The 20,527-nt window shown below is 41.9% G+C and overlaps 1 protein-coding gene across 1 annotated transcript in view; it reads left to right on the top strand.

The window, feature by feature from the left end:
* Positions 1–20,527, top strand: part of STAB2 (stabilin 2) — a 79,716-nt gene that overhangs the window by 4,125 nt on the left and 55,064 nt on the right. The window contains exons 4-16 of the mRNA XM_057384977.1: positions 3,494–3,579; positions 4,489–4,558; positions 6,706–6,801; positions 7,069–7,194; positions 10,067–10,263; positions 11,233–11,366; positions 15,017–15,150; positions 17,208–17,290; positions 17,917–18,066; positions 19,242–19,385; positions 19,721–19,783; positions 19,876–19,995; positions 20,254–20,307. Coding sequence (XP_057240960.1) covers positions 3,494–3,579; positions 4,489–4,558; positions 6,706–6,801; positions 7,069–7,194; positions 10,067–10,263; positions 11,233–11,366; positions 15,017–15,150; positions 17,208–17,290; positions 17,917–18,066; positions 19,242–19,385; positions 19,721–19,783; positions 19,876–19,995; positions 20,254–20,307 — 1,457 coding nt within the window. The remainder of the gene's footprint in view (positions 1–3,493; positions 3,580–4,488; positions 4,559–6,705; positions 6,802–7,068; positions 7,195–10,066; positions 10,264–11,232; positions 11,367–15,016; positions 15,151–17,207; positions 17,291–17,916; positions 18,067–19,241; positions 19,386–19,720; positions 19,784–19,875; positions 19,996–20,253; positions 20,308–20,527) is intronic.

Raw genomic sequence — 20,527 nt, 5'->3', positions numbered from 1 at the left:
TAGAAACCATTGCTGTGAAAAGTTTGCTCTKCAGAGGCTTGTTGTAGAGGTAGAAATAAATAGAAATTTTCAGCTAAAACTTGGAGGATTTGAAGAAAAAACAGATAYTCAGAACTTCATCTAAAAAGAAAATATCTGTAGAAAATTTAAAGAGCCTCAGAAAACTTCCTTGGTTTTGTGATTTTCAAAACAAATCTTTACAGTCAATGACTGCAAAATTATTTCACTCGGGATGAGTGAAAGTCCCACAAAGGACTTTAAAAATTAGGATTTTCAAATCACAAGTTGAAATGTTTCATTTTAGGTCAAAGCCACCCTCGTCCACAGATAAAATATTTCCAAATCTCTTTAATTTTTTACTTTGTAATGCAAGGAGTAAGTTCTGTCTTATGAACATATTGGACCCCAAGATGTCAACCACCCCAAACTTGCTCCCCCAATTCTCTGTTGTTTCCATATTTTGGGGCTCTGAGGCAGCGAAGTGTCCTTGGATTTCAGGCTCAGAGTGGAAATGTTTTGTCTAAAGAGTGGAGAACGGTAGTTTTAGTGCTGTACAAGAACACAGATACATGAAAATATAGAAGCTAAAAAATCCTCAGGCATCACTGGAGATGATGATTTACCACCCCAGCCCCAAATGCAGCCKGGGTGCTCCCCATCCCATAATCAGGATCCTCTGGGCAGCCACACAAGGATTTCTGGAGTGGGGTAGAGTTCCCTGCCCTCCTCCCGTGTGGAGGAGGCTGCCAAGGTGAGGAAGCCCTCCCTTCCTTTGGACAAACTTCCTGACCCCAAAAAGCAAAGAATCAAGGTCTCAGCATTGTTTCATTTGAAGGGAAAAAAAAAAAWATTAGTTATCTCTGCATTATCATGACCTCTGTAACAGAACATGGCACAGCTCRGAATGTCAGGAGGAAAGACGGTCCTTCCTGAGGCCAGGCAAAAATCCCTGAGTAGGGACTTAATTCGCATTTAGCATCTGATGGCAAGGACAAAATTAGTTTTTTAAATAGCACCCTGACTTCCTTAAATGACAGCACATGCTGGAACAGTGTCAGTGGGAGATCTTTTGTCCCTTCCCTCCCCATAGAGAGCACCAAGCCATCCAGCTGCACACCCATCCCTCTGTAAAAAGTTGTAAAATCAAAAGCACAAAATCAAAAGTTGTAAAATCAAAGGGTCAGGAAAGGTGCAGGGGGAAAGAGCACAGCTTTTCAACCCTGCCAGCATCATCCACACACAGCTGGAAGAGCTCAGGTTCCTACCTGAGCACAGGTTCTCACTCTGGACAAATATTTCCATGGCTCCAGAGAAAARCCTGGGTACCAGCTGAGAGGTGTAKAGCRTGACCAACTGAGTAGAAARCACTGGAAGGATAAAGGGGGAGAAAAAATGTGAAAAGAAAAAGTAAAGGCCAAGAGGAAAGGTAATAAATTTAATGCTGAAAGATTATATGGTCCAAAATACAACTTTGCAAGCACTGCTCACTGCTTCAGCCTCACRGGTGAAGTGTTTTAAGAGGCTGTGTGTGATAACACTTGGAAAGTGCTGGATTTTACTCCATGAAGCAAAAAAAAAAATGAAGACAAAAAATAAAACCTGCTAGATTTAGGTTCTGCCTCCTGTGGCCCTGCTGGCTGCAGGAAACTCTTGATCTGCCTGGTCAAAAACTTGTACAACAAATGGTGATTTACCCAACTTCTGATACCGCTGGCCCTTGGTGCTGCTGTCAAAACCAGAGACGAGATGCAGTGAAGGCAAGGGGAAGTGCAATGAATGCCAAGGGRAAAAAAAAAAATCAGCAATTTTAAAGTGACTTTTCCTAGAAATTATACCATGAATTCTGAGTTTTTCTTTGCACATTCAACAAAAGCGTCAGCGCAGGGAATTTTTTTTTTCCATTCTGTGCRAATATTAATCAGTTGCCAACAATCCTAAAGATAAGCTGTCATCCCTTAGCCAAAAAACAAGATTCATTAAATGCCACTTTAAAGATTCAAATACACCTATTTCTTTCCCTCAATTGTCATTATTTAAACTAAATCCTTACAACATCTTATTATTTCAGYGTGTATGAGATAAACAGCTCTAAACTTCTCATCTTTGAATTTATTGTTTTTTCACAAGAAGATTTCAGGGATACAATGGAGCTCAGACTGCATTAAGGCATAAATTTRAAAATATTAACAGGTTGGTAGAAAGCCAAAGCTTTCAGTGGAATTAAGTATACCCACATGCACATTTACTTATTTGCTCATCACTCTGTCCAAATCAAACCCATTTTTACTGAAACTTCCACGTTACTTAAATACTCTAAACCGGGATTAACTTAGGCAGGGGGAGCATAAATCACAGAACAAACTCTTTCTGAGCAATAAATCCACCAGGAGAGCACCTGTGAGGCCAGCAGGAGTTTGACACATTTACACAGCACCTGCATCAAAATTATGGTGCCTAATGGGAATCCTAATCACAGGAAGGAAAGGCTTAGGGAGAGAGTTAATCCATCRTTTCCAAGGAGGGGCTGGACAACTGTGAAAAATAAGGATATTCCTATAGGAGAGAAAACCTGACAGAATGATCTGACTAAAAACCACTCTAATATACATTTCCTACAGTTAATCTTTCAGTAAAGAWTTGAATTTTGAATTATTTCAGGCAAAAAAAAAAAAAATTAAACTATTTTTATTTGGAAATATGGTCATTTTTTTTTTTTCTTATCTCATCCTGCTGGCTGGGGTTTTTGTTCAGGCTATCTCACCTCCTGTAATCATGATTTTAGTACCAGAGGCTCTGTAGAGCATAACACATCTTCAGCACACAAGTTTTCTTAGTGACCACAGCCCACTGGACAGGAYTTGGTTGTGAGACATCCAGATTTAAATTTCCAAGATGGTTTGGCTCAATTAACACGCTCTTAATGGAAATAGCAGAAAAAAAGGAAAAATTTTCCATGTAAAGCAAATGCAGTTTTGGTGGGAAAAAAAAATAAAGGGTTTATTAAATTCTAACTTAGCATGAAATAAAATCCTGAGAGCAAATTTTCAATCCATCAGATCAAAATCAGGTCAAAAACATCCACATATAAAATACTTCCAAATCTCTTTTAATTTTTTACTTTGTAATGCAAGGAATTATATCAACACACAGGAGTGGTCGGGAGATCTCTGTTATTTCAGRAAAGCCAAAATCTGAGAGTGTCTGCCAGGCAGAGGTAGAGCAGTAGGGATTAAACCACAGTGCACTTTAGAATAAGAAAACTATTTTTTTGCTCAATACTTTGACTTCAGTCACTGGCCTGAATTCCCAGAGAAGGGAGTGTGATGCTCTCTGCTGATGCTGAGATTCTCATGAAGAGATTTGGGTGGGTGGAAAACAGCAGCTGTCACCCCCAAGGTCCCTGTCTGGCCAAAACCTTGCAGAATCTGTCACCTGCAGAGGACAAAGGGCAGAGCAAGGTGGCTTTTGATGGTTCCAACATTGTCATTTCCAGCGTGTCCAGGAGGAGCTGYGTCACCGTGCAATGGGAGAGGACGCTGCTCGCAGGGAATCACCGGCGATGGAACGTGCACTTGCCAGGTATGGCCTTCCTTTGGAATTAAAAAAAATACAACGGCATGTCAAATACATTAAAGTATTCCAGAAACAGCACAGATGACCAGCTTGGAGTTCTCTTTTTTTTTTTTTTTTTTTTTTTTTTTTTTTTTTTTTTTTTTTTTTTTTTTTTTTTTTTTTTTTTTTTTTTTTTTTTTTTTTTTTTTTTTTTNTTTTTTTTTTTTTTTTTTTTTTTTTTTTTTTTTTTTTTTTGGCTTGGATTGGATTGCATGAATCTTCACACTGTTATTACTGCAGACTTAAGCATGTCCAGGTGAAATTATTTAAAAGTTCGTTCATCTCCTGACACAGGTGTTTTGAAATCCTCTATTTTTTTCAGAATGAGCTATTACTTGAGACTTTTTTCCATATTTAGGAAGTACTCATACATGGGGCTAAACTCTCCATACACTGTTCCTCTGCTGAGAGTGCAGCACGTAGTGCATAACCTTGGACAAAAAGATTTTTTTTTAAGAAACAATTCAAATTAAGCCTTTCTACCTCCCTCTACTGGTTCATCTTTAYATCAAAAATCCTCTTATAGGTACATGGGGAAAAGAGAAGGGGCTGAAATAGTCAGAAAATACAACATAACAACTGTAAGACTGATTTGGTCGTTAGGCTTGATTACTGTACCTCATTGTTAATTTGATATTCAGAACATCTGATTTGAAGACGTACAAAATATTTTTTTTTTAAGATGCAGCAGCAAAATTGTTCAAAAGACAATGTTTTCTAGATTATGGTCATTTTTTTTTTTCTTTTCTGATTGAATTTTTCATATTATTTCCCTTTGGCAGCAAAGGATGCTGTTTTCAGCCTGCCAAGCATGAATCTATCTGTAGAGAGATGGATGAGAAACTAAAGTTTTGATTTCTRTTGTGTTATCCACAGAAAGGGTTCGGTGGGACAGCCTGTGAGAAGTGTGCTGAAGACAATTTATTCGGTCCTGACTGCACATCAGGTCAGCTTGAGTTTCCTTTATTTGTTTAGGGAACAGAAGGTGAGTGAAAGCTGTGTTCAGACGCTGAAGAAAGAGAGAAATGGGGAGAGGGCTTGAACATTTCCCATCAGGAGCTGCTGTCTGCCTCAGAGAGCATGATGGGGAAAGGGAAAAGAGCTCTTCACTCCATTCTGAGCCAGGGAGCTCCATAATTCTGCCAAAAGTGTGGAAAAGTGGGTGTTTGGTTTGGTTTTGGGTTTTGGCTGGGTGATGATTTCATTGTTCAGCCATACTTCCATCACAAGTGGAGCTCTGAAAGAGGGATGAGAGCTGGGTACAGGTTTTAGGATGTATATCTATCCCAGGAATATATATTCATATCACATTTTCCACTTTTTCCTGTTTCTTTATTATCTCTACCATTTCAGCTCCTTGACCCTTGCTAAAAATTACACTGAAAAAAACCAAAAAACCCCACTTCAAAACAGGCTTAAGAATAAGTGATAATAGCTGTTTACCTCTAAGTAAAACTCCTTTTCTTCCCTCARGATCTACAAGATAACTTTACTTTGAAAAAGACACAAATGGTCTCAATTTCAATAATCTGTGTTGGCCTTTCTGCACTAATCCTACCCCAGTGCTGCCTTTTTCCACCAGCTGTCCACTGGATGCCAGTGTTGACACACAGAAATGAAACCGAGCCAGCATTTCCATGAAAATGGGGTATTTGAATGAATTCCATGTCATAAATGTAATTATTTTCCAATAAGCTACTGGAGGATTCAATTTCATATCAGTTTAAGCAACATTTTACACTTCAGCTTTCAGGTRTTTCAGATATTAGCTTTTCAGAGCACTCCTCCAAGTGTTCCAAAAGAAATAAAATATAGACCATGTTTATTTGTGACTACCTGTCAGTAACACCTTAGACGTTCCTGGTTTTTATGTTGTGACTACTAGCATGGGCAGGAAGTTATTAATTAATTAGTGCAGGTGATTTGCATGAACACAAGCTGTGTTTTTAAGCAGAAGTGGGTATGTTGCATCACTGAAGTTTAAGCATTAAGTCAGCAATATAATTCTGTACAACTTTCAGATTTTTCCAAGTGTCACTGTGAGTGGCCTTTTTAAAAAATCATCATTGAATCATCATAATTCAAACACTTATGACTATAAAGCTTTTTGAGTACACACCAAAAAAATAAAAGTATACTTTAGGAAAAAAAAAAAAAAAAGCTTCAAAAATTATTTTATAGAAGGAACTTATTGTTGGCTGAACTGTGAATGCATCATATTGTGTGCATATTGTCACTGGGTTTGTAACCAGAATATAACCAGAAATGAGAGAACAGAGGAAGAAAGAAGCCGGAGACTTTCATAATGATTAATTATGCTTTTAATTAAATAAGCTCTATCTAGGGAGGGGGAAAAAAAGTTGCAAAAGTCATCCTTTCCTTTACAAAAAAATTACTCATACTTTGCAAAAAAAAAACAGAGAATGCAAGCCTCAGACAACTAAAGTCTGTTTGCTTTARTGAACCCTTAAAATTAGTAACAATTAAATACAAAAAAAGTCAGTTCACAAAGAACTAAAACCCATTTAAAAACCAAACAAAAAAAAACCTACAAAAATAAACCTTTATCCATTCTATATGTTATATACAAATAAAAACTACTGTTAATTATTTTAATTCTTATAAAATACAAAACTTCTTTACAATAAATAATTTACATGCAAGGAACCCCAGAACAAAATCTGTGTGTCAATCGCCAGGTTGAGGTTCTTGAGAGAACCAATTGAGGTTCTTGAGAGATACAAACAGAATGGAAGGAAAAAGAATGCAATGTGTCAATTGTTAGTAATGAGGTCTGTGTTAGACGTTATATCCAATTTTGGCTTCAGAMTCTTTGTCACATTTTACAAGTTTTATGTCATCAGCAACGAGTCAGTTTGATGCTTATTGAGTGTCCTGAAGTTTTTCATTCCCTGGGCTCTTAGCAGCCTTCAAAAATTATTATTGTTATTTACTGACGGATGCAACTGCAGCTATTGATCACCTCCATGATCTAAGCCCATAAATACAAATTCAGGCACTCAGCTGAATGGCCATTAWTGTTACCTTTTCAAACATTATTTTTCTGTGAATCCAATCCATCTCTCCACACAGTTTGTGACTGTGTTCACGGCGTGTGCAGCAGCGGAGTTACCGGGGACGGAAGATGTTCCTGCTTGTCTGGATACAAAGGGCCACGCTGTGACCAGGGTGAGCAGGGTTTTTTCCATGTGAGATTTGCACAGATGTTCTGTCACAGCTGGAATTGGTAAGGAAGAGCTGGTCTCAGGTGAGCCACACCAGAGCCACCAAACACAAACTTCAATGTGTGAGCTCCCAGAGCCATCGCTGAATCCCCAAAAAGCAGATGATGGCAGCGATGGCATTGAGGCTGCTCGAGCAGGAATATTTTGAGCCCATTCTCTGCAGRATGCAGCCCCTCCTGGCACAGCTTGACCTGTCCCCTCTGTCCCTCAGCCACAGCAGAGTGCCAGGCGCTGCGCTGCCCAGTGAACTCCAGATGTGCTGCCTCAGGTGAGGATGGGACCCAGCTGCAATGCAGATGTGTGCCCGGCTTCCACGGGGACGGGACACGGTGTGAACGTGAGTAATTTCTGTGTCTGCCCCATCAGTGTCACAGTCCAGATATCAACATGCATTTGATCCACGTCTCACCATCTGATTTTTCTTGTGTTCATATCCCAAAGCACAAAGTAGATTCCTTCAGGATGGAACAAAATCCTAAAATGTGCTGGAGAAGCTCATCCACCCATGTTGCTAACAACTTTCAGTCCATGTGATGCCTAAAACTGGCTTACCTAAAACAGGGGCCAGACAAAATTAGGAGAGTAAAAAGCAGTTCTATTTATTGCAGGTCTATTCAGGGCAGTCCCAGCCCACCCACAATGGACAATGGCTCATGGGTTTTTCACCCTTTCTCACTTTTGTCCATTTGCACATCGGGATTTGCTGAATCCTCCAATTCCAGCTCAGCCAATGCAGTCAAAAACTCCAACTTGGCTCCCCCAATTCTCTGTTGCTTCCATCTCTTGGGGCCTGGCCCAGGGAGGTGTCCTTGAGTTTGGGGCTGCAGAGGAATTGTTTTGTCTTAAATCAGAGAGCAGCAGCTCAGCACTGTCTGTGGAGTATGGAGTTATCCACTAAACAATTACAGGATTATAATCCATGGAAAATAGAGAAGCTAAAATCCTAAGGCATTGCATGCAACCAGACTAAAGCGAGTCAACCCCCTTTGAAATACGTAGGGTGGATATTGGGTCATCAAATCCCCTCCTGTCACATCCCTCTGCTGGGGGAAGTTCAGCCTCATTGCTTTCATSTCTTAAAATCAACAACAGCAACCAAGGGCTCGTGGTTATTGAGCACCCATCCTGTGGCAGCTCAGTTCCATCAGCCCCCTACACCCTACAGACAAGTGAAGTTCATTTTCACTTTTTTGTTTTTCATGAAACAAAGCTGACAGCATCTCAGCTAGAGGTGAAGTCCACCTTAGAGGTGTCTTTATAGATTCCTCAGCTTTGCCACTGAATGCCCAGATTAACTGTGGATGAGTCCAGGTTTTCTTTTCTCTGCTTGCATTACATTTTATGGTACCAGCTCTTCTTTCTARACCAATTGCAACTGATGCCTTMGGATTTTTAGTTTCTTTATTTTCATGCMTCTGTGTTCTTATACTTCTGTAGTACASCACTAAAACTACTGTTCTCCCAACAAAGAATATTGTTTAATCTGATTCAGGAAGCACAATTTAGTTGATGCTGGCTCAGATCAGGCCATAAATGGTTCATATTCTGTCTGGAAATACTTGGAAATACTTCCTGTTCCTTGGTGTTATCCTCTGGGAATAGGCTCAATCACCACCCGACGGCAAGACATCAGAAAGTCCTTCCTCAAGGAACATGAGGTTCTTCTGGTAGAATTTTCATTTCTTTATGATGAAAATGCAGAAACCAACAGAGAAGGAGGGTGCTGGTRTCCCTCCCTCTCTTGGGGTTTGATGCAACCTGCGTGGATGCTGATCCTCTGTCCCGCTGCCTTTGGGCACCAGGTTAATCTGTGGCTTAAAGTGGCTTTTCCACTTGACTGGCTGGGAAGCAGAAGGCAAACAGCTCCTCCAGAGCAGCCTGGCACCAAATTGAGGGCAGCAGTGCTGTCTCAGATTCAGCTTGGAGATGGCATTGCTTCTGGTGGATTTGAGCACCTGGATGTGTGTGCATGGGTGAGTTCACACTCATGCACCAAAGGGAAGGCCTGAAACAATAAATAAAGTTGAACATTGCCAGGTCTCCCAGTCCCAGCTGAGAGGAAAGAAAGGGAGAGGAGGAGAGGAGAAATCAGTGAGAAGCAGCACTTTTATGTGTGTGCAGAGCCTGCCATCCTCTGCATASAGTGCATGCTTAACCTTATCCTAACCTGGACACAAAGGTGTGAGGAAATGCTCTGCAAGCACTRCTTGGTTTTGAAAAAAAGAATAACCAATGCCATTACCTCAAAAAAATGGTCCGTGGAAATGGCCAGAGAGCTTCTAGTGCAGTCCTAAAAGCAGATCAGTGTGGAAGACTAAAACACTTTCTGGCCAATTTTCCCTATAGCTGAAGCAATGACATTTTATTGTTTAATCGCCGGAAAGAAACCAGCGAGGGCCTATTGTACTGAGAAATATTTTCCAACTCATCCAACATGTGCTTAAACCCTGAACAGACCTCCTACCACCCCTCTGACCTTCTCCAGTTAAACCCCACCAGAGAACAAGGAAATGGCTGTGATGTTTTAATGAGCACGTTGCATGGTTTAATCTGTTGATGACTCCATTTGCCAAGTTAAGGGATCGTTTGTGCTCAAAAGCAAACAGCCTGTTGCTACGTTAGCACAAACACATTCCTGCCCTCCATCTCCATGCCACCACAGCAATTCAGACTTGGCTGRATGAGAAGTTTAGTCTGCCCAGGCTTTGTTTGGCATGGAGGTGATGCCTGAGGATTTTTTYAGCTTCTATGTTTTTGTGTAGCTGTATTATTGTCCTTCTCCAGTGTACAGCACTAAAGCTCCTGTTCTCCCATCTTTAGATAAAACAATTCTTCTCTGAGCCTGAAATCCAAGGACACTTTGCTGCCTCAGGGCCCCAAAATCTGTAAACAACAGAGAATTGGGGGGAGCAAGATTGGGGTGGTTGATATCTTGGGGCCCRATATATTCATAAGACAGAACTTATAAAAGGTGAAAATCTCATGGCTCGGGGTCCATTTTGGGTGTAGCCTCAGGAGGAGGCTTTGTCTGCCCTTAATGCACCAACAGGCCTGGATTAAATTTCTCTGCTTTTATTCTCTTAACTTTGTCTGACCTCTGTTTCAGGTGAGCCTTGTTTTAGGAATCAGAGGTGCTCTGATAAACTCTTGTCTTCAGTTTTAGAGCTGTGGGCAATAATTCATTTGCTCCACTTCTTCTTTTTCACAAGCTATCAACCCCTGCTCCGAAAAGGTCTGCGATCCTAACGCAATCTGCATTTACCTCGGGCCAAATCAGCACCAATGCAGTTGTCAAGAAGGTTACACAGGGGATGGTCAAGTCTGCTTGCCCATAGACCCTTGTCAAACAGCCCATGGGAACTGCCCTGCACAGTCCAGCACCTGCATCTACGACGGCCCAGGAAAGGTCAGTTTGACTGCCCAAGAGAAAATAACACTTTTTCTGCAAAAAGCAGCCATGAGGGTATGGAAACAGGCGTGAAGGAAATCAAACTCATCTCCTAGCTGTGCCACAAGCCCTGCTGTTGGCCAGGAAGAAGTCCCTTTACCTCCCTTTCCCATGTATGCATGCAACGTTTCCCCCACAAAAACAGCAGTGTTCTTTCTTCTGGGAATGTTTTGACTCCAGATTGCCTCTCCAAAATTAAAGTACTGAAATCAATCTCCTCCCAGGTAAATTTGGTTTCTCTGGCACTGCAGGGGTCTTGTAGGACCAGCAGACCCCTTATATAGGTACCACAGATACATGTCTGAAGTGAGTTTATTTAGGACAGTAACCTAGGGGTCTTTTGGAAAACTATCAATAAACAGCACTTCATAAAGATTGCTTATTATTCATGATGTTGGGAACAGGCTCGGATTCCTGGGTGTAAAAATCACACCATCAAAAAAGCAAGACTTCAAAGGGCCTGGTTTGCTTTGGACACCCTGAAGAGCCAAAAAGGGGTTGGGTTTGGGGTTATACGGGGTTGTTTTGCAGTTCATGGTCACACCTCAGTGAGCTGCAGAGCAGCAGTGCTGGTACATCTCATTTATTAATTGTACACTTTGGCTGTACTCTTTTTGGGAGGCAGAGGGCTCTGGGCTGGAGCAGAGGGCAATGTTGGACCTAGCCACACTGATTTTAAATGCTCTCTGATCAGGAMAATTAATCTACAGTGCTTTAGCTGAAGAAAATATATGTGAGAGTCAGTATTTTCTGGAGTGGATAATGGAAGGGAGTTGTRAAAACATGATAAGATTTATGTTTGTGTCTGAACCCACCAGGTGATTAACTAAGGCTCCCTGTCCTCGAGCCCCAGTTGCAGAAAGGATCCTGAACCCACAATCTGTGCATGGCTGATGTTCTCTCCCCTCTCACACCCCTCTGTTTCAGTCCCACTGCGAATGCAAGGAGCATTACACCAACTTTGTACCTGGGAAAGGCTGCAGCATGCTGGACATCTGTAAAACCAACAACWCCTGCCACAAAAGAGCTCAGTGCTTGACAGTGGCACCCGGCCAGATCACGTGAGTCTTTTTGCTTGTTACAGCTTCACTTATTAAAATTTCTTATTAAATAATATTAAATTAAAAATACTAAATTATATTAAGTAAAAAAATAAATAAACTTATTAAAGTTTCTCCCCCCTTCCCTAGTAAATGGGCTGCTGAAACAAATCCTGTGGATGAGCATCTCCTGAAGTTGTCATTAATGGCTCCTTTATAGAGSACAAACCACAAGATTGAACGGGGTTAGGGTCAGCCAATTAACAGAGTGTTGGATTTCATCAGGCCATTTGGTAAAACCTRTGAAGTTTTATTTTTAAAGCACTCAGAGGTCATTCCTCCACCAATAAATCAAAGGGACCAAACTCTCTTTTCCTCAGGGTGAGCAGCATTGTCTGTCCTGCAGTTAAAGGCTCTTCCAAAACACACTAAACTGCCTCTTGGCAGCCATCCCTGGCACATGCTGCCCCTTCCACTGTGCCTGGGCACTGCCTGGGGAAATGCTGCTTGCTGTGGGCCAGGAACATGCCAGGCAGCATGCTGCAAATTAATCAGCRTTAATTATGGGACAGCTCTGGAGCTCTGCCTCTTCTGAGTGCACTAATGCAGCTACAACCAGAGAATCTGCTCCCCATGCTGTGAAAGCAGCACCAGCCTCAGCAGATGCCTTAAATCCTCGAGCCAAGCCAGGTGGGAAGCTGCAAAACCTCTGGCAGGCTTTGCTTTTCCTGGACAGAAATGTGCCATCCAGCTTTTGGGAACAAAGTCAGGCTTAGCACTAACCCCGACAAAGCTCTCTGAAACCCCAGAATTTGTCTGACACATTTCTGCAGCCAAATGMTGGCAGGTACTGAGTTAAAGAGCTGCCCCTCAAATGTGAGTTTTTGAGAGCTGRGAGCTTGAACTCGGAGGATAAGACAGGCCTTTCATTGTAAGTTAGGAACAAATTATCACATATTTCTACAGGCAGAAAGCATTCACTCAARAGAGTGTTCTTCCTGCCACTCCTTTTCACACAGCTTTCCCTCACAGGGTGCTATCAACACCTCTTTTGTGTGAGCTGGTGTGCATTGCAAACCAATTTATCTAAAATATTCCCTAATTCTCTTCTACAGCATGGTGTACTGCTCAAACTGCTCAGCACAAACTCACAAAAAACTCAGTATAAAGTGCTACCACACTGCACAACCTCAGCTGAAATTTTGAAATAAAATTCCACACCCCAAATCAGGAGGTTTTTTTTTTTTTTCTAGTTAGTCATTCTTTCACTGTTCCAGCACAATTATTGAAAGCCAAGGATGTTTTGAGGACTTTAGAATGGGAAAATGAAAAATTTGTTATTGGGGATGGAAAAAAGAAATCAAAATGGTTTGGATATCATTCATTTAATGGTATTTAATGGCAAAAAYGAATACAGAAGAATGGAGTGGGATTGAAATCAAACTTGATTTATGGAAAATCCATTTATGAAAGAGGAACTTTGCAAAGAAAAACATTTATTTGTTAATGTGGGCACAATTAAGTGACAGACTGTATTTTGGCTGCATCCCAGGCTTTAAATGTACTTGGGAGGGCTTTTTTGGTTGCTTTTTTTTGGTTATTTCTTTTTCTAAAACATGGAGCTGTAACAGAGGCCACAAAAGTGCATTGCTTCCTTTCTATTTTTGTTTTGCTTTGATTTTGGTTTGTTTGTTTTTTTTTAAGGATACAGCTTTGTTGTTGCCTTTCCCCACAGTGACAGTTCCACTTTCTCCAGAACCACATTATCTGTAGTGGAATAAACCTCTCATAGAGGCAAAGAAGTAAAAAAAACCCGAACATTTGAATTGTGAATATATCACAGCAACCTCCTCAAAAATCACAATTACCTGTAATAACAGAGTTTTTCTTGATACCACTCTTGTTTTTCCTTTAGGTCTTCAATTAGTGGCTTCMTCAGCAGGAGGGAGGAAATGCACAGGTTGAGAGTTCAGTCCCTTACAACCTGTATGGGATTAATCTGTAATTGCTTYCCTTTGGAATCCAAACTCTGTTCTTTGGATGCCCACTCAGTTATGAGCAGCATCGTCCTCAGGAGGGAAGTTTCAAACTATGCAGGCATTTCTGCAGTGCCCCCAGAAATAACTTATTACAATCAAGAAACTTATTATGTTTAACCACCTGCTTCTTTATGAGCATTGGGTGAAAAAGAGTCAAGAGCATTATTTTGAAAACTGGGTCTGATTTGTGCCATATTTCAAGGACAGTTTCTTTTATCTGTTGTGTTATTTCTCAGCTSCTTTGAAGCCTCAGGTGTTTTCTTCTCTGTTCAAAAGTGGAAGGGGGCTACCTACAGAAATATTCACCCCACCAGAAAAAAGAGATCAGCTCCCAAGGAGCAGCTGTTCCCTGCTCCCAGCTGGAAACCCTTCATCCAGGCTCCMCAGCCAAATTCTCTCTGCTCAAGAGATCCCCTTAAAAAGAAGTGGTTTCACCATCAGAACAGCATCCTAAAAATGTAAGATGCTTTTTAGACTGCTGTTTTMAGCCAGGGTCAGACAGTCACAGCTTGAGCCTCTTGGCCAAAATCTCAGCACCCGTGTGCTGCTCCCCAGACTGGGGGGATGTCCAAAGAATATCACTGTCACCAGACAAACAGCCACAGCAGAGACCATTCATGGGAAAAAGGAGAGGTTTTGGCATCAGGCTGGTGCTGCTGAGGGCTGTGAGTGGCACATGTGTGTTTTTAGCAATCAGCAAATGCAGATGATTAATTACGGAAACGGCATCTTTTGCTCAAGTAATGTTCCTTTCTCTAGTGATGCCATTAGAAAGAAAAAAAAACATCCAGAGAGATGAATCATTATGGATAGGGCTGGTGTGAATATTGAACATATTGAATATTGAACATGCTGCAGATTTCACAGGGAAAGGCTCTGTTAAAGTCCATCTGTCCATCTCCTGGGCACTGTGTTCTGAGTCTGCTTTGGGCATCCAGAGTCAGGCACACATGGCCAGCACCTCTCACAGGCTGGAGGCCCCAGGAGGCAGCCAGGGTGTCACAAATGAGGTGCTATTTCCAAGACACAGACAGCAACCACACATACACTTAAAAAAGCAGGAGATTTTGTGCTGCAGCATGAAAAAAAATAATAGTGTTAGAACTACAAGTATTATTGTATTGTGTTATTGCCCAAAATGATTGCATTACTTAAAGGGCAAACTTTGCATTATTGAAAGGGTAACAAAACACCACTTTGTTTGTTGGAAGGACTGACACCAGCCTGATTTTTCTGCAAAACTCATGCAGCTGTTCCAAGGGCTGAGGAGCTGCCATCTCCCTTAATTACCATTAATTACCACATCCCATGTAGTGAGTGAGGTCTGCACCCAACAGCCTCCCCATGGCAAGATTGGCACCCCATTGATGCTGTGCCTCTCCTCACCTGCAGACAAGCAGCTTCAGGACATTTCTGGGCTCCAAAAACCATATTTTTGGGATCACACAGCCTCTGCTCAGAGATCCTGCAAGACAGACCCCGCTGTGTGCTGGCCCAGCTGCCAAGAGCCCATCCCACACACTGACACCTCCCAGAAGCAAAGAATAAACTGCACAGCCCTGGTACCCCCTGGAAATGGGTACCAGGTGCCCGTGTCGAGAGATCCCCAGCTGAAATCCCAATCCTTTCCAGGTGCAGGTGCCAGGAGGGCTCTGTGGGGAATGGGTTTGTGTGTTTTGGGAGCATCGTGGAGCGCCTGCGAGAGCTGAACGCCGCAGCGGGGGCACGCTGGCAGGGCAGGCTGAGCTCCAGCCTGCTGCTCATGGGTGAGTGGCCTCACACAGGCAGGGTCAGCTTCTTCCCCTGAGCTGATCCTGCCCTTCTTCCCCCAAASCCCTGCTCAGTGCCACCAGCAGCATGGCACAGCACACACCCTGCTCATCCCAACACCCACACCCCCTTAAAGCTGCTCTGCTCTTCATTCCATGCAGCCTGCAAGATCTTCCAGTCAGAACTGCTGATTGTGTTTCCACAACCCCTCACACTTCATTTGATATCACCAGAGCATTTTTCCCCACGGTGTAATAAGTGGGATCATCCCGCTGCTTCTTTTCCCTGCCCACGTTGCTTTGGACAAATGAGGTTTGGTCTGGAATTACACACAGCAGTCCACTAAAATCACTGGCATTCCCAGTGACCTTGTGAGATGAAAAAYCTCTGTGCCTTCAGCATTTCTATAGCCAAAAATCTGAACAACCTCACTGCCTTCATCATCTTCTCTACAKCCRAAAATCTGAACAACCTCACTGCCTTCATCATCTTCCCTACAGCCAAAAATCTGAACAACTTAACTGCCTTCATCACCTTCTTTAAAGTCAAAAATCTGAACAATCTGACTGCCTTCATCATCTTCTCTACAGCCGAAAATCTGAACAACCTCATTGCCTTCATCATCTTCTCTACAACCAAAAATCTGAACAACCTCACTGCCTTCATCATCTTCTCTACATCCGAAAATCTGAATAACCTCACTGCCTTCATCATCTCTATGGCTAAAAATCTGAACAACTTAACTGGCTTCATCACCTTCTTTATAGTCAAAAATCTGAACAATCTGACTGCCTTCATCATCTCTATAGCCCAAAAATCTGAACAACCTAACTGCTTTCTTCATCTCCTCTATAGCTCAAAAATCAGAACAACCCAACTGCTTTCATCCTCTCCTTTACAGCAAAAAATCTGAACAACCTCACTGCCTTCACCATCTTCTCTATAGGCAAAAATCTGAGCTATGAGCAAACACTGCTAGAATTGATCTGGATCTTTGAGTTCAACTTGTAAACGTGAAAAAAAGCTCAAAAATCCTTCTGTTTAATATCATTTCCTCAGTCCTTGACATAAAGCCCAACAATTAAAATAATGCTGATGAATTCCTGACCAGAATGGAATAAGAATCCCCCTTAGCTGACCAAGGACAAAGCCTGGCACTGACTTTCCTGTTCAGCACTGAGGATCAATACCCATTGCTTCAACACTGAGAGATCTGCAATTTCTCTCAGCATTTCTCCTCACCCAGCATGCTGAGTTAACAGCAATCCATATTTTATGTTCTTTGGTTAAGTTTTGGACATAAATGTGCCCACAATTTACTAGCCAGAAGCTACAAAGACACTTTAACCACACAGGTTATCTTACAATATATGTTCCCTCCACAGTAATGTCTTTTGAAAGCTAAGAATTTAGAGATGTTTTGGAAGGCAGCATATTAATTTTGAGATACATCCTCTGGTGCAATATACCTGTAAAAAATGTAATTTTTTTTTTCAGCTCTGGTTTTATACCTCTAGAAAAGAGCTGAATATTGGAAATATTTAATGCCTTCAGCTGCAGAACCAGTGTCTCATGCTGCAGGCTTGGATACAGAAAAAGCCTCTGGGTAGTAAATGAACCCTAATTAACTYTGAGTGCATCAGTTTTGATTAGCAGTTCTACACTGCTGCTATTTGCACTACCAGCAGGTTATCAGCAGCAAATTCCTCACGCCATAGAGACTGAATTGATTTAGAGCAGAAGGCAAGGACACCTCTCCAAAGAATCTGCTGCCTTTGTGTCCATTGCCCTTGCCTGGGTGCCCCAAAATCCRGGCTGACAGAAGCGTTCTGGATGTTTGGCCTCATTTTGCACCCAATATGCAGCAGCAGCTGGATTTCACATCCCCTCTGTCTCTCATCTATCAATGACTTGGCCTTCAGAATCCTAAATTAATATTTAATAACCTCAGATAGCATTATTGCTTGTCCTGCCCTTGCAGCTTTGCACAGTCCCTTTATCAAACGAGCTTTTCAAATGGCATTTAAACTTCTTTATTCCCTCTTCTCCTAAGAAAATACCTACGAATGGCCACTGAGCACTCTGGGACCATTTACTGTGCTTGTGCCAACCAACAGGGGACTCAAAGGTACTAATGTAAGTAAACAAAAAAAAAAAAAGGGGTTTCACATCAGGGGAATTTGGCTTCTGCAGSAATCTCATCTGTGCTGAAGTGTTTTGCTTCAAAGGTACAGATATTGTGCTCTAGGAAACTGCTGGACTCATTTAAATCTAGGGGCCACAGACTGCATTTTTCCTGCTTGAAAGAAAAATAAAATAATTCAGTGATTTAGGGTAAAACGCTATCACACCTCAAGTTTTGGACTGTCTCACATGACTGTGCTCTAAGTATTTCTCTTGGATGGATTAAGATCTGAGTTGTCAGCAGGGAGGCCTGCAGGTCACCTTTTACATAAGAGGGATTAAAAAAATAATGGCTTTAATGAAAAAAAAAACTAAAATACTAATATGTGAGCAGTCAGCACCTTCCACTGACATCTGGACAATTCTGGAGGCACCCACTGCTCATTCAGGGCCATCAGGGTACGATGTGAGCTGAACTGAAACCAAGAGGAGTCCCCCTTTTGTTCAGACTGCATTACCTAATTTCAGAGAAAAACATGTAATTTCAAGCTTAAAGACAACAAAAAAAAACCTCCATCATAACATTTGTTTTAATTAAACCTGCACTGAAATAAATCTCTGTTCTTCTGCTTTTCTAGATAAAGGATCTTCTGAAAAATAAGCAAAAAGCCCAGTACTTTGTGAAACTCCACGTTATTGCAGGTCAGCTGAACACCAGTAGCTTGAATAACACTGATGTGATTTATACTTTGACTGGCAAGGCAGCAGAGATGTCAAAGGGAGAAAAGGTGAGTGGCTTTTCAGCCTCCCTGTGCCCTCAGCAACCTGCAGGAAAGCTCTTTCTGCAGGGTGAGGAAAATCACAGCTTGTGGCCATGCATTACAGAGGGTTCAAGTAAAACTTGGAACCTCRCTGGTATCAAAGTTCATGCTAAAACCAGCAAAAAAAAAAAAAAAATTAGGCATGGATCAGCACTGGGTGACCAGGAAGACTAACACAGACTGGTCTAAAATCTTAAATCTGCAGGTGTGACCAAGTGGGCAGACATTAATAGAGCCCAGGTGAAGYGAGAGGTGACATGGGGACAGAAAAGCCCCGAGTTTGTGCTGGAAACCTATGAATGCTGCTCACATGGAACAAGCACTGATTGAAATGCAGATCCCACCYCATCAGCAGCCCTGAAAYGAGGGAGCAAATGGAATTCTGCAGCAGAGATAGGACACTTAGCAATTAAATTATCAATTAAATAAAATAAAATAGCAGAGTTCAGCACCAACCCAGATGTCAGCWAACATCAGGGCACTGATCCCACAGTTTAAGAAAGTTGTTCTCTATGGATAATACTCTAGATTTTATAATCTAGAATTGTTGTTCTTGGTCCATTGTGTGTCTCTCAATACATTGGGCCTACGTGGAGGCTGAAATCAAGTTTTTCTCATGTTCTGCAGTAGATCAGTGGCATCTGAACAGAAATATCAATCTTGTGTGTTCAGTGAGTGAGGACACACACTCCATTTGTAACAGGAAAATATCATCGCTGTTGGTTTCCTGCAGGCTCCAGAACAGTGCAGAATCAGCGACTTTTTGTTGTTTTAGATGTACACAGAACATAAGGAAATGGGTTGTAGTCCCGTAAGATTACAGGAGCTGACYTTTCCAGTATAACAATATTTAAAATMATTTACTGGCAGATTTTTATTACTMACATCCATCAGAACACTTTCAGGCGCACTGACTTGCCCGCTGGGCCTGTCTGTATTTCTCTTCTGAACTTTGCTGTCCTGAAACAAAAGAATTCTTTCCATTTCCTTGACGAGCACTRGAAGCAATCTTTAGTCTCCCCAGATTTAAATTGCTCAGGTGTTGGTGGAGGGGTGGGTCACAGSCCACATTCAACCTCTGTATTCTCTCTACTGTCATTTCATAATAAAGAATTCACTGTTCACTGCCTGGCTTCTTTCAGGAYAATCAGTTAAGGATTAGAATCCAAGGAGGAAAAGGGAAAGGAAAAATTTTGCAGGGAAATATCGTGGCTTCCAATGGAATTCTGCACATTATTGACAGAGCCATGGATAACACGGAGCCAACGTTCAAAAGCAGCAAAGAGGTGAGCCATGAGTTATGTACACACAATATCAAACTTTTCCTTAAATAATTTCATGTTTAGTGAATGGAAGGAGGAGGATGGCTGACAGGAACTACACCACACACAGATTGTATTTTCTGTGACTACACGGTGTTTCAGGATAATGACAAAATCTAATTATGAYCCAGAGTGGCACCAGGACAAAAGTGCTGCCCTCTCAGCCATTTCCAGGCACCCCCAGAGGAAATTTATTCAATCTGTAACAACTGAGACTCACACAGTAAGTAATGTCTCATAAGAACTGGCATTTATTTTATATTTCCAACTAAAAAAATCTTACTTTTGTCCTATTTCAGGAAACGATAATGTCGGTGCTTCAAGCTAATGGAAGATACAGCCAATTTACATCTTTGATAGAGGTAAGGATCCAGAAAAGCAATCACACCGAGCTGCTTTCAGATGTTTTTCTGTATTAATATGTGATTTAACTCTTCTTTTTAAACCAAAACAGAAAACTGGCCTAGGAGTAGATTTACAGCAGGACAACCGGCCTTACACAATTTTTGTTCCAAGTAACGAGGCTTTGAGGAATATGCAGCCTGAGGCTCTGGATTACCTGCTGTCTGCAGAGGTACAGRCTTTCTGTAGGGCAAATCTTTCTCAGCCAGGAGATGCCTACACGGATTGCCCAGTGTTCATGTTAATTAGCTCCTGTAATCAAGGCTGAAAGGAACCTCTCACAATTAAAGATCAGCACCTAGAGAGGAAGAGGGTTTGGGGTCTCCCATCAGGCACAGGGATGCTGTCTCATCCTCTTTCTGCTCCACAAGCCAGGCTGGGTTTGTGAGGCTCCTTTTGGGCTCAAACAGMGTTTTTTCTGGATTGGCAGGGCTCCTGGAAGCTGCTGGAGCTGCTCCGACACCACATTGTGTCCAACACCGAGGTGAGCACTGCTGCTCTCCCAGCCCAGAGGGTGAGAGTGAGAACCACTGCCAGGGGAATTGKGAGAGCTGCAGGGAAAGAAATCACTGCCACTGAAATCAAACTCTGTTTGGGCTGATTGTGAGCAAAATCAGCCTTTGGTTCTTCAGAAAGAGCAGGGGTGTCATTCTCTAAACGAGCCCCCTGTTTTGGGATATTGGGAAGGGAAGGAGGGAGGGAGG

This window comes from Malurus melanocephalus, unplaced genomic scaffold (assembly GCF_030028575.1).
Source record: "Malurus melanocephalus ecotype Western Australia unplaced genomic scaffold, MMel_1.1 scaffold_763, whole genome shotgun sequence".
NCBI lineage: Eukaryota > Metazoa > Chordata > Aves > Passeriformes > Maluridae > Malurus > Malurus melanocephalus.
Note: the sequence above shows the minus strand (reverse complement) of the source record. Positions and strands in the feature narration are given on the sequence as shown.